At 31.5% G+C, this 14,512-nt stretch overlaps 1 protein-coding gene across 4 annotated transcripts; it reads left to right on the top strand.

Annotated features, from left to right (window-relative positions):
- Positions 1 to 1,963: 1,963 nt before the first annotated feature.
- LOC8264610 lies at positions 1,964 to 14,177 on the top strand. Of its 4 annotated transcripts, XR_007216673.1 has the most exons (15): positions 1,965 to 2,306; positions 3,319 to 3,426; positions 3,513 to 3,647; positions 4,372 to 4,947; positions 5,163 to 5,421; positions 5,590 to 6,354; positions 6,664 to 7,538; positions 7,658 to 7,743; positions 7,834 to 8,052; positions 8,627 to 8,755; positions 9,540 to 9,896; positions 10,316 to 10,431; positions 13,145 to 13,213; positions 13,291 to 13,387; positions 13,649 to 14,177. XR_007216673.1 is itself a non-coding variant. In XM_048376869.1 (14 exons), the coding sequence occupies exons 1-14, from the start codon at positions 1,983 to 1,985 to the stop codon at positions 13,329 to 13,331; spliced, it is 4,032 nt and encodes a 1,343-aa protein (XP_048232826.1). In that variant the 5' UTR covers positions 1,964 to 1,982; the 3' UTR covers positions 13,332 to 13,549. The 4 variants fall into 4 exon arrangements, 3 of the variants coding, with proteins under 3 accessions (XP_048232826.1, XP_048232815.1, XP_048232822.1); XM_048376869.1 differs by lacking the exon at positions 13,649 to 14,177 and having other exon boundaries at positions 1,964 to 2,306; positions 7,685 to 7,743; positions 13,291 to 13,549; XM_048376858.1 differs by lacking the exon at positions 13,649 to 14,177 and having other exon boundaries at positions 13,291 to 13,549.
- The last annotated feature ends 335 nt before the right edge of the window (positions 14,178 to 14,512 follow it).

Below are 14,512 nucleotides of genomic sequence, written 5' to 3' on the forward strand. Positions count from 1 at the left end.
ATGCATTTTTAGCCTATTAAATTCTTTAGTTTTATTTTATTGAGTATTTTAATTTTGATTTTATTTCATTGGTTTTTTATATTTTATTTTTTGATTGTATTAAGGATTTAATGCTCATTAATCAAAATAAAATTAAAAGTATAAGGACTCAATAAAATAAATAAAAATCTCATGTAATATGTATTAAAAGTTTAATAAAATAAATTAAAAATTTAATGGTTAAATAAAATAAGATAGAAACTTTCAGAAGCTTAATAACGGATTTTATTTATTATTTATTATATTTTGATGCAAATATGCCGTGGAAATCTTCAAAAGTTTGGAACCCAAGCCCCTAAGCTAATAGAGAAACGCAACGGTATTAGTTGGGAAGTTAGCTACGTCCACATGATATTGTACAACCCTTATATATTTTGTTACACATTAATCATTGATGAAAGGGAGAAAAATAAAATAAAACAAAATTTCAATGACTCAACAACGAAAATCAAAAGCTTGAAAATTTGATGCTGAACAATATTAAGCTATGATTTCAACAAAAAACAATATTAAGTTATTAAAATTGATTATGTTTAATCTTAATGTTTCAATTCTAAATTTTCATAATTTTCTATAATTTTTCATAAACACTTTAGTTTAATTTTTATTACTTTTTTTAGAATCTGATAAGCTTTTCAAAAAGTGGAGAGTGAAGACATATTTTCTTCCTACTTGAATAAATTCTCGATCTAGATGGAGTTTTTACTTTATTATTTTATATCTTTCTATTTAATACCATGATCATTGGTTAAATATGCTAAGCTAGTTGTGTTCAGTTTATATTTTACTTTTGTATGAATCTTGTTATTTATTTATTTAATGAATAATTTTTTTACTTTTATATATTTATTAGTTTCATTTATTATTATTGGTTGACCATTATATTAATTTAGTAGTAATATTTGTTATGAAAATCTTTAGGTTAAAAGTATTAAAAATATCATTTTTACTTTAATATATGTTGGTATAAGAAACCTAGGTTGCATAATTAGCTTGAGTGATTTAGAGAAAACGGCACATCACCGTCTCATTCATTAGATCTAGGCTTAAAGTAAAATCAGGAGATTACTAAGTAAATGGCTAGACTAAATACTATTTTTAGCATATAATTTTAGATCATAAGTATTTGCATTTGCATTACATATTTATTTATTGTTTAGTTACTTTATTTTACGAATATTAGTCTCTTAACATAATAATTTAGAGTGTTTAGATTTACTTTTATTTTTTTGTGTTGATAATTAGTCTTTATAATAAGTGACATTATAATTTCTTGAGAGGTCGACTTCGTGGTGAACTTACCTTTACTATAGAAACGGTGCAAGCACTAAAAAAGACACATCATAAACCATTTTAAAAAAATACTAGATGAAGTCCTATTATGATATAATTACAGTAGGTTATGACATTTATTTGCAATAATTGAATAAGAAAAGTTAATTGAAATCAATAAAAATATAATATAGAAAAATTTAATCTATATAATTGAATTTGAATAGTAAAAAATTTATTTGACATCATTTAACACTAATTTATAGGTATGTATCTTTGGATTTGATTCCATTAAATATTAATAATTCATTATAAATCTCTTAATATAGAATTATTTTTAAATTTAAGTATGTCCGTGAACAAAATTTGTATCATAGATTTTAATTTTTTTTATGTTTAATAAATTAAATATATAGGATATATATTTTAATTAACTAATTTTTTTTTATTTCCTTTGAAATTTTAAAATATTTCTTATTTTTATATATACTATTTTAATGCAGCAAAAATTTAAAATAAAAATAATTGAAAGAGAAGAGTGATTTGTGAATTTTTTTGAATAAAAAAGTGTTTTATAATTGATCTAATTTTAATTCTAGTAATTTTTAAATAGTATTAATATCAAAAACAATTTTTTTGTTACTTGTTCTAGAAATAAAATTGCTTTTTCAATGTCATACTTCATTGTCGTTGACAACTTTACCCCTATGTTTTCAAATGTTTTCTGCATCTACTACAGCTGGAGGGAAATTGTTAAAACATTTAGTTTCCGCTCCCGCCACTTCTCTCTCGTATCCGCGAGAGATTCGATCAATCACCGTCCCTTCCTTCTACTGCTACAACTACTTTGGAGATACAGGGCTCGACTTTTGTTTCCTATGGCGAAATCTAAAGAAGAGGAGGAAGAAGAAGAGAAATCAAACGGACTTGAAATAGTTTCAATCGGATCTCTATACACTGGAATCTGGGATAAGAAGTACTGGAGTTCTTCTAGGGTTTGTTATTCCTCATTTTGTTATTATTAAAATTCATGCGCTGTCTGTGATTGATTATATTCTTCAATTCTTATGACGAATCGACGTGTATTATTTGTTCGTTGCTATTGCTGATACCTTTTTTTTGTTTATAAATCTAAGTATATTTTGTGAATTCATGTTATAATTTGGCAGGCTTCATAGAATTTTATATCTGATATAGTTTTACAATTAAAACTCGATAATAGCAGGATATAACCTTACTCAGCGCATTATCAGAATTGGTAAAAATTCTACTAACATTTAAACCTCATATTACAAAGCCTAAACTCTTATATACTGTTTAGAAACTCTACAAAATGCAAGGATTCAATTGAATTCTTATTTAGTCAGTGCTTTTTATGTTTGGAGATGTGATAGTTGCTAGAATCCAATTCTTTCTACTTTTTCTTCTTAAAGGCATTTTGAAAGAATTGAAATCATGCAACAAATGGCATGACCATAAACTTAAAGAATGTATTTAAAGACATTTAAAAAAAAATTGAAATCATGCAACAAAGCACACGATTTTGTTCCATAAAAAGCAGGGGGTCTTAAAGAGTGTATTCGAAAGTCTAAAAAGTGCAAGAATTCAATTGAACTGAATTCTATTTAGTCAAATCTTGTGTTTGGAAAGCCAATAGTTGCACGAATCCAACTCAACTTTCAAGATAACACAGTTATGCAAGAATTCAATTCAATTGAACTCTTGTAAATTCAACAAGGCCAAAGAAATGTAAACTTAAATTCAAAGGCTGCTAATTTCCTATGCAAGTATTCAATGTCTCAATCGTTGAAATATACATGAAATATGGTTGCTAATATCCTATGATGGCTGAATGAATATTGTGACCAAAGCTGCAATGGTTTTATGTACAAGAATAGTTAACTAGTACAAGAAGTAAAAAGTTACTTGGCAGCTCCGGAACGTTGCAAATGACTTGACTTGAGCCTGCATCATGCTTTTATGTTGACTGAGCTCGTGATCTTGTAGGGTAAAGATCGCTATCCTTATCCTGTTGGATATCAAGCTCGTCGAGCTTATCATGGAAGCACTTATAAGATGGAAATTCAGGAAGGTCCTAAAGGACCATTATTTCTGGTTTGCACCTAGACTGGGACCCTTCAGATTTAGTTCAATGTTTTTTTTTTTTGCACAACTAAAAGATGTATGCCCATTATTTGCAGATTACTTCTGCTGGTGGACATTCCTGTTCTGGGCAAACGCCAGATATTGCATGGGAGAAATTTCAGAAGAAAGGTTGCTCACGCATGAAGATCTGGCATGGAAAAAGATATTCTTGCAAGATAGATGGCATAGAGGTACATCTTGACAAACAATAATTTGTTTAAAGTTGCATTTCATACAAATAAGAATGGAATTTCATCAGATAATACATATATCAGAAGTTTAGGACTCGGCCTCTTTCTAGTTTCAACTTATATTGGTAAAATCTCATGCTAGAGGAGATCTCTAAGGTTTTATTAATTCTATAAGCTGCTGATACTTATCCGTGCTTTTTTTCCTGATACTTGAGTTTGTTACATTTCTTTGAATGTTTTCCTGCCAAGTTATGTTGCAAATTGCTTCTAAGTAACATTTTGAGGGCTGCACTTCTGGTGTTCTACTAATGGATATTCTTTTGCTGGATGGCTCTTGATAGTTATTCTTTGTTAAACTTTTAATTACTTACTACAGCTTCTTGATCATCCTTGCCTATGTTTCTAGGAGTCAGATACAAGGGTTGGACATGTATGTATGTTTTATTGTAACCATGTTTGTTAAATGTCCAATTTGTATCTGACACAGAACACTGTAACTGATGGTAAAGGGAAAAATTGAAGTAACCGATGTGCTTGGCTATCCATGCTTCTTTAGATTATCATTGCACTCCAACTGCTAGCACTGCTTCCAAGCAGGATGATCATTTCATTAATGTTCTGTGTTTATTTCCAAACAGCCAGTTCCAGAAGTGTAACACACCTAAAAGGACCATTTCATCGTGCTGATACAAAGATTTTCTGTTTTCATGTCTGAAATGTGCAGTTCTTTGGGTTTAGAAATCCGTTAGTCCAAAGGTTACTTCGGGAGCTGGTGGCAAATGTCAATGGAATAGCAGAACAGAGCCTGTTAGCTTCCATTTTCTGCAATGGAGCTTCCAATATAGAACCCAGTAATCAATACCAAGATCCAAGCACATCTTCTGATCTGTTATCACATTTGGCAAGATCACATGTTACAGGGAAAAGAAGCAAGAGGTGTGAATTAATAAATCCGAAGCCATCTAGAATTGATGGTCTTAAGAGACTTTGTGCTGGAGATTCATCACATGGGAGTCATAAGCAAAGAACTTCTTTGCCTTCCTCTACATTTAGTTTTAATGAAATGCATGACTCTTGCATGCTTCCAGGAGCAGTGCCAGCAGGACTGCAATTAAATTCTGCAACTGGAAAAGAAAATGCTCAATCTTCAGCCAAAGATGATTTGCTTTTGGAATCTGTTCACTACCCTAATCATCTTATGGAGAAAGCTGTATCTTCCTATGAAGAGAGCAAGCTTGCTGGTTCTGAAAATAATGAATCCAACACTGCAGTCAGCAACTCCTGCTTAGAAGAAAAACCTGTAAGTACTTCTCTTGTATTCATTCTGAGCTTTTCTGTGTTAAGAGAAACTATAGACGTGCTCACATCTTGTGGATTGAGTTTCTTTTAATCTTCCTACATGTGTGATCTTAATTATTCTTTTCAACCAAATTATTGTTTTTCTCAGTTTTCAGCAAAGTTCATGTATCTACTGTCAATTGCTTTACTAGGAAAAATATTCATAATGTCTCACAGCTTGATAGGTTGCAAGATACTGAAGTGAAAGAATCAAATTTTGCAGCATCACCAAAATTGAAAGCTGTTGACGCACCTTGTTTAGAAAAATCTCAAATGGTTAATGATGTTGATCTTTGTGTTCCTGATACTGAATTGCAAGGGCTGAATTTTCCAGCATCATTGGAATTCAAAGCAGTGGATGACCCATGTCCAGAAGAATCTCAAAGTGTCCATGATGTTAATCTTTGTGCTCCTGATACCTTAGATTTCTTGCAAGGTTTTCCTTAACCCGTCCCCTTCTTTTCTGCTAAGTTGGCCAAATGTGATTTCCTTAGCTCTCATTTAAACTTTTAGACTGTTCAAAACCAAAAGGAAAAGAGTTACGATTTTAATAATATGTTGTCATCAACTTCTTTCTTCTGCGCTTGACACTATTTTCATGCAGATGATACAAAAAATTCTGCTCCAATTACCTCTGATAAAATTACTTGTGGAGTCAAAGAAGTGTTAATGGTTACTGATTTGGTTGTTTCTGAACATTTGGTGAATACATCGTGTCTTGAAGAAGAAGAAGCAGGCACATCTAATTCAAATGTCGGTTCTGAAAAAAGTGATTTTGATTCTGTTGGTCAAGATATAGCCAAGTCAATGATGACAGTTCTGCTTCCCCAAGCTGTTCCTCTGCTCAAAAAAACCTCAAGGAAGAAAAAGAAAACCATCAGCTCCTCAAAGAATTTTCCTTCTATATGTAAACCTTATGAAGAAAGTAATGGAACTGGCTCCTTTATGAAGGCTCAATCACCTAATGTAGATCACTCGGTTGTACGAAGTTGTGGACATACCAATTCTATTATTCTGGACAAGTTTGATGGTGACCAGTGTCAAGATCATGTAATGAACCGAGAAGTATTTCCCTCCAACAATGTGGAAGCTGCTCATCTTAGTTTTGGTGAAGATGCTTTTTGTCTGAATGGTGACGAACAGTTTGTTGAGACTAGATATATTTTATATCATGATGAAGGGCAACTGGGTGAGAGTAAGATGCCCCTGGATGGTGATCTCTTTGTATCTGAATCTAACTTAGGTTGCATGCCTGCCAGCAAGAAAGTTTCCACTCATGTAAATCAGTTCTTTTGCAAAAATCTGGATGAAGACTCATCAGGTGCTGAGATCAATTCTGAGGAAAAAATTGTGCCTGATTGTGATAAAGGTAATGCTCATCTGCTCATTTCCTGTAAATCTTTATCTATTTGTTAGAGAGAATGTCCAAAAGTGAAACTGATCATCTCAACTTCCATTTATTCCATAAAATAAAGCTATTGAATCTATTTATTTTTTCTTTATTAACAGCTTATATGGGATGCCCGTTATCTCCCTTCTATTTGACACAGATTTCAGATCTGTAAATCAGTGAAATTCACAAAACTTTATCGTAGTTAGTTTGAAAGATATAAAACTCCATAAAATTATTCTTTCAGATCATTTGGATGACAAAACTAAGCCAAATAAGTATTTTTAGGTCTAGGTGCAAGTGCTGCTAGTGTAGAAGCCTTGGGGAGTTCATTGCAATTATCAAGGACGAACACTCTTGTTAAGGATGGAGCATCTGAAATCAGCAATATATCCAGTAGCCAAGTCCCAGAAAAGGTATACACCAGAAGAAAAGTCCTAAATGCAGAACCTACAGCAAGAAAGCATAATCCTCGGCTTTTAAAAAGTCTAGGGTGCAGAAGACTTTCAGACGTTTGTATCCTAGAAACTACAGGAACTTTGCTAGACTCAGAGCCCTTCAATGATAAAAATGAGGTCTTTTATGAAGATGCTAGGGTTGGAAGGAACCTCCATGTTTTGCCCACTGACAAAACTGCTGTAAATTCCAATCCTGCATTAGAAAGCCCGGTACATATTACATCAGTTACCCAAGCAAATATCTGTGCTTTAGAAGGCCATGATACCTCAAATATTGTTGTTCCTTCCATGTCAGATGTAGAAAAACCCCTGCATTTTGAAGAGAGGCTGGTGGGGCTTAAGAATACTCTAGATATTAACGGTCTTGGATCTCAGGAGGAAGGAAAAGGGTTCGATAAGACATCCAGTGCCCAGGAAGGTAATTCAGAAATAATGAGACAGTGGAATTCGGAGCTTACCAATGAGCTAGACGGCATTGTTGAATTTCTGGGATGCTATTTCCACCCCATGCCTGTTTTGTCTCTGTTGGTGAGACGAAAAGGGAATGAAATCTACATTTGTGTTCTATGCGGTCTTTTGGTAGAGAAGGATAGAACTCTGTTTCTTTACAAGCTAGCAATTGAAGGACCAAGAATAGGATGCCCATGCTTTATTGGTCACACATCAGTAACCTGGCCGTCTTCAACTGGCATCTTTGGTAGAGAAGTAAGATATCATGCACATTCTTTATGAAACATATCCCTTATCATTTTTTTTTATGCTACCTTCAACTGGCATGCTTCCACTTATTGTCAAAATTTAATCTCCCGTATTCTCCTTACTAGATATCATTTGAAAGATCTGGTTTGCAGCTCACCCCAGATGGGCAGTGTCTTGTTTTACTGGGCAGCACTAGAGCACCCTGTTGCAGGTGATTACTTCTGCGGCTTATATTACAGATAAATTAACTCATGTACCAAGAGAAAATTTCTAGTTAGTAACATGCGGTAAATGTTTCCAGAGAAGGAAGACTAGAATGTTTGTGCTCAGCATGTGCATCAGACTGCTTTGGGAGCAATGGAGTGAAAATTGTACAAGTGAAAGCTGGATATGTTTCAGTTCTGGTCAAATTGAAAACAAATGACAGTTTGCAATGTATATTGGTGTGTGAACCTGATCATCTTGTTGCTGCTGGAGAGAATAGCAGACTTCATCTCTGGACCATGAACTCAGTATGGAGGTATAACTTATAAGGACAATCTCAGTATAGCTTTACTTATATTCTTTGAGGCACTGTGATATCCTTGTTTGTATTATTGGTAATCCAAAATTTCATGCTATATTTTCTTTTCTTATTGCAGTTATGTCATATCATAATCCAATTCCTTGCTGACTTATTTGCTCAATCTCCTTTATGTATTCATATTATATTGCAGCATAATTCACTTCTATTAATGCGAGGTTTTGCTTGTTTCTTCTAACCCATAAACATATAACTTCTACTGATATTTTCCATTTTTTTTTCAAATACTGAGTTTCATTTAATGAAGCAGTGGTCATGACCACTAGTATTTCAATGTCAAGTCCTCTTCTATCTTGAACTCATCATATATTTCATTGTAACTGGTTTTAGAACTTGTGGATAAGTTTTTTTTTTTTTATGAATGTTTATGCAATCATCATTTATTGAGAGGTTAGCTGCTGATGAGTAAAGGTTTATAACTGTACGATTTTACTCCAATTGATCATGTTCTTCTGATTTTATTATCTTTTTCCTTTTTCAGACTACATAATTTTTGTTTCATTTTTCGCAGCGCACCAACAGAAGAATTCACCATACAGTCTAATGATTACACATACCCATGCATAATGGAGTTGAAGAGAATTCCAAAATGCACTTCTCTAGTTATTGGGCATGATGGCTTTGGAGAATTTACTCTATGGTATGCTTCTTACGGGATAGCTTATTTTGTCAATTGGAAGCCATTGCTTGGCAACTGATGGATGTCTAAGTCTAATTGCTGACCATTGCAATTGATAAATGATTTAATTATACTGCTACTAACTGAATTATAATTTATGCTGTTTGCTTGAGCTTCTGTCCCTTGCTAATTTCTTCAGTAATTATCTACGTTAATTCAGAATATGTTCTCTGTTGCATTTCCTCCTGTCATAGATTCTATCTTCCAATTATTACCTGCTGCAGGCCCCTCCATCATCTGAAGGATTGATATCATAGATTTTGTATTGAAGTTTTAGTCCTGGTAGAAACTGAAACTAGACAGTGGGACATTATTTATTTGAAAAAAGAATACCTACCAAAGACTAAGAAATGAAAGAGCAAAATTCAAAATGCCAGAAGTGGTTATTAAACTTCTGTAGCTTTTTGTGGCCTGGAAACTTATAGAAGCTGAAAAGGAAATTTATTAGCTTCTGGGGTATATGCATTAGAGGTGGAGGGGGGGACCAGCTCTCAATTCAATTTCTACTTTTTCATTTGCCTTTTTGGTCCTGTTCTCCCATCCCAGTGTTTAGCCTCAAGTCTGAACATATCACTTCCATGTCGATTTCCCTTGTTAGTTTTATAATTTTTATCTAGGTTCTTAAACCCAATTATTTCAGAGGGAAGATTGGAAGGACACCAATTTTTGTGTTTCTATTGAATTTCATTAGTAGCTGATTGCTAGTTTTGTTTTTTTTTTTCTTTTCTCTTTCTTTGTTTTTCAGGGATATCTCAAAACGTATATTTGTTTCTAAATTCTCTTCTCCAAGCAATTCAGTTCATCAATTCTCTCCAATCAGTTTGTTTCATTGGCAAAGAGAAGTTCATGGTCTCAGTTACTCTAATGTGGAAGCACACGTTAATAGACTCATGGATGCAACAAAAATGTTTTCAGGGCACAGCATAAACCATTCCCTTCCTCACGAAGATATCGCCATCTGGTTTCTTGTCTCAACTGCCCCTGACTCTGATGCTCTACATGACTATGGTTCAAGTCATTCCCAGATAAATCCAGTTGGATACTGGAGGCTAGCGCTACTGATGAAAAATTCACTGATATTGGGAAGTGCATTGGATCCAAGGTGCTTGAAATTTCGTTTTCTGAAGTTCGAAATGTGTTGTTTGTCTAAACATCGCAAAATTCTCTTTATTTTGCTATTAATTTCTGTTTTATTTATAAACTTGTAAGCTGTTTTATTTTATTTTATCAACTTCTTAATTATTTGTAGAGAGCATGTGGAAATGCATTAGTGTCCATCAAAGCTCTAAATGCTCCTTAGTTATGGACCAAATTATAGATAGAGCTGCATTACTCAGTTAATTTGATAAGCTGTAAGAAATGAAATTCCTCTTATGTAAAGCATCATTCAGATTGCAGTTCTGCTAAAAGCTATCCGTACTAAAAGAAGTGGATGTTATTTACTTATGGTGAACTTCTCTTTCATGTTTTGGGACTTAGATTAAAGGTGCCACAAGTTTGAATTTGGAAATCATTATGCAGGGCTGCTGCTATCGGTACGTCAGCTGGCCATGGAATCATTGGCACACTTGACGGACTTGTATATATGTGGGAACTTTTGACAGGAAAAAAACTCGGGACTCTGCATAAATTTAAAGGTATGCTCTAGTTTTGGCAATTCAGAATTCTATATTCTATGATACTAAATTGAGCATGTATCCATAAGAAAATTCAAAGAGGTCCTGCATAATCCTTCTTGCATGTGCATCCTTTTCACTCATCATATGCATTCCCTTTTTTTCCTTCTGGTTTGACAACAAAACTGTTGTATTGTATGCCCTTGCCCACTTGTTACGAAGAGTAGCTTCTTCGTTCTAGTAGAGCTCCATATATTCATTTTTTTCTATTATAACTATTATAAAAAAAAATTCATCTCATTAATTTATTGGAATTTCCCTATAGAAACTAGATCCAGAAAGACAACGCGTGGGCTTTGTTTGAATTTTCTTGATGCAGAAATTATGAAGGCATGGAAGATATCTTTAGGAAATAGTGGAAGCAGTCAGATCATCTTCCACAATTCACTAGTTGCAATTTTTAGTGTTAGGCAGTCAGATCATCCTCCACAGTTCATTAGTTGGCAATTTTTATTGTTAATCTAAGAGCTCTTATTAATGCAATATTTTGAATGCTAGTGGAAATTATAATGAACTGATACTGCAGAAGACGACAAACTAGATGATAGACCATTTGAAGCTACCATAGTTATTAGTCTCTTCTTCTTAATTCGCATGCATATAGAATTCCGGAATTAGTTCCATTATTTGTAGGTTAAGTTAGCCTCAAAATCCTTAAAACAATGATCTGTTTTCATCTAGTGAAATTATGAGTTAGGTTATGCAATCAAAAGAGGGTCTATCATAAAATTCCTTAATACACACATACATATATGCATGCTCGTGCATATTGACATGTGATAGGTGGATAATTTCGTTTAAGCCTGATGTAATGGCATTGATATGAAAAAGAATCCTTTACATAATATTTAGCTTTATGCTGGTATTTGTAAAATTAGATCAATGAGATGGTCTGGCAGAACTCGACCATGGCACTGATTTTTATTTAGTAAACAATTTACACTTGAAAGTTTGGATGCGCTCGCTGGTCTTGCCCAATGATAGCTGTATCTTTTAAATTCAGGTATTCATGATATTTGCATTCAACAAATGCATCAATACCTCTTACGACACTGCATCCGGAATCAAGACATTCTGGGTGGAAAAATTATAAGAAATTAGTTGTTTGTTATTATTGTTTTGATTATAAAATTAAATTGATAGATGTAATTTAATAAAATTTTAACATTTAATATTAATTTTTAAATTTTAAAAGATAATAATAAATAATTATTTTTAATTTTTTTTAAATTTTAAAATTTTATTAATATAATAATATAAATTATTTATTAATTAATTTTAATATTATTTAAATTATCATATCAAATTGATATTACTATTTCTTAGGATTAAGAATTTATTATATAATTAAAACCTTAACTTGTTATTAATATAATTTAAGATGTTATTTTTTAAATTAGAATTATTATTTAATTATAAAATTAATTTATTAGTTAATATAATATTAAAGTAAATTAATAAATTATTTTTTAGGATAGAATTAGTATCATTATCTGATTAGTAAACTATTTATTAGTTAATATAATATTAAAAAATAATTAATATATTATTTTTTAGGATTAGAGTCAATGTTTAATTAAATGTAACTTATAATAAAAAAATTATAAAATTATATATAAGTTTGAATTTTATGTGTTAAAAGTAAGTACATATGTTAAAGTAAAAATTTATGTATCAAAAATTAAGTATAAGTTCTCGAAATTAATATATACTAGTTGTTTATTCGCATCGGACGTACCGTTATTATTATTTCCGATTATAAATTAAGTTTATAGATATAATTTAATAAATTTTTTAATATTTAATATTAATTTATAATATTTTAAAAAATAACAACAAATTAACTATTCTTAAATTTTTTTAATTTTTTAAAAATTCTATTAATTTAATAATATAAAATTATTTTAAAAATATTTTTAGTTAATTCTAATATTATATAAATTAATGCTTTAAATATAATTGATTTTACTATTTTTTAAAATTAAAAATTATTATATAATTAAAATTATTAATTCATTAGTGAATACAATATTTAAAAATAATATTTTCTATAATTATAATTGTAATCTAATTTGAAAACTAATTTATTAGTTAATATAATTTTAAAATATAATTAATATATTTTTTAAAAATAATTATTATCTAATTAAAAAACTAATCATTATCCAATTAAGAAATTAATTTATTATTAATATGTTATTTTTTAAAATTAGAATCACCGTTGAATTAGAAATGTAACTTATTAATTAATAAATTAATAAAAAAAACTAAAAAATTACATATAAATTTGAATTATATGTATTAAAATAAATACACATATAAAAATAAAAATTTTATGTATCAAAAACTAAATATTTATATATCAAAAAAATTTTAAGTTTCAGAAATTAATATATATATAGATATAGATTTGAATTGATTTAAGGTCGAAGTTAAATGAATAAAATACAGAGCTCAACTAAGAGAATTGAGCTTGAGTCCAATTCATACTAAAAATGATTAGAACTAGCTATTTGCTTACAACTTTACTTTTTGTAAATTATTTGTGATTTTTATAGGTGGGATCTCTAACAAGAATCACACAGACTTTGAATCCTAGGTTTCAAATCTCAAGGAATGTATTGGTTGCTGATTGTTATATCTTATGTTGAACTGTTTTCCCATCTGCTTTCAGGTGGAAGTGCGTCGTGCATTGCTACTGACGATTCAGGCTCAGGGGTCTTGGCAATAGCGGATGATAAAGGTCAGTTATTGGTTTATCTGTGCCCTCAATGAGTCTGCAGTTTTGGAAATAACTGAGATTGTGAAACTAATCGTCAGCGTCCCTGATCCTCTTCATTTTCTGGTTTGCCAACTGCTGAGAGAGTGATCTGTGGGCTAGATCCCTATAAAACGTCCCATTACTTTGGTCATAAATGTAAGTATTTTCCTTTTTGTGTTCGCTTTTGGCCTGAAAAACCCATAAGAGATATAATTTCATTCAATTGTAATGAAATACATAACAAAAAGAATACATGTAAAATGATGTGGGCAGATGAATGAAATTTTAAGGCGAAATCTATCGTGCAAGTTTTAACTATTTCTCCTCCATGGCTGGAAGTTGTATACTTGCAAAGTTGCATGTCTTTGCTGGCGATGAATTGCCATTAATTAACGTGCTAAATCTTTGGTGGGTCAGGCAAAGGACATCGTTATGGTTGGGATTTATCATTTATCTATGCAAAGTGAATATCCGAAAAGCAAATGCTACCGTCATACGTGGCACAGCATTTTTATTGTCAGATTCGGGTGGGATGCCCAAAATCTGTTGAAGATCTACTTTTGTATACAAAATGATGCTGCAGTCACAAAGGGATTCAGAATTTAGATAAACAATTTGCCATATAGGTGGCTGTGCAAATGCAGAGACACTTTAAGGCATCAAAGTAGAATAATGCATTCAAGTCTAAATTCGATATGTTTTTCTTTTTCTTTTCTTTTTAACTGAAATTCGATACATTGAATGGTTGCTGTTGGGTGAATTTCTTGTATCTCGGGTGTGCTTTCTATTGTATTCCCTTTATCAATTTATATAATGAGAATTCAACTTAATGAAGATTAGAACGGGAAATACACTTCAAAAAAAAATCAGAGATTTCATTTGAAATTTATCCCGCATTCTAAGAATCTTATGCTGAAATTATTAGATGATGAAAGGTGACGCATAGGAGAGTCTCATTTTTGCAAACCTCTGGCAGTTATATAGCAGTGTACAACTGAAGTTCAAGCTAAACCACAAGGAAACTCTTTCTTTTCTTTTCCTTTTCTTTTGTTTCTTCACATTCGTTTTTTTTCTTTGTCAAGGAAACATAGGATTACTCTGCTCTGGTGGTTTTGGATGTAGATACGGGTTGTCAATTTAGGTTTATATTGATCGGAAGCCTTTAAAGTGAAAATTCAAACAAGATCGGAATCATAGTAGCAGACAAAACAGCCAGCACCAACCCAAGAAATTTTCTTTTTTTTAAAAAAAAAAGGGTTGTGTTGGTGTGGTTCAAAAGTT

This window comes from Ricinus communis, chromosome 1, assembly GCF_019578655.1.
Source record: "Ricinus communis isolate WT05 ecotype wild-type chromosome 1, ASM1957865v1, whole genome shotgun sequence".
NCBI classification, from domain to species: Eukaryota; Viridiplantae; Streptophyta; class Magnoliopsida; order Malpighiales; family Euphorbiaceae; genus Ricinus; species Ricinus communis.

Bases quoted from the DNA above. Each gene is read 5' to 3' on its own strand.
- LOC8264610 (XM_048376858.1), top strand. From the start codon at position 1,983: ATGTCATACTTCATTGTCGTTGACAACTTTACCCCTATGTTTTCAAAT. The intron at 2,307-3,318 runs GTTTGTTATTCC...GTGATCTTGTAG, and splicing joins AGTACTGGAGTTCTTCTAGG to GGTAAAGATCGCTATCCTTA. The intron at 6,355-6,663 runs GTAATGCTCATC...AAGTATTTTTAG, and splicing joins TGTGCCTGATTGTGATAAAG to GTCTAGGTGCAAGTGCTGCT.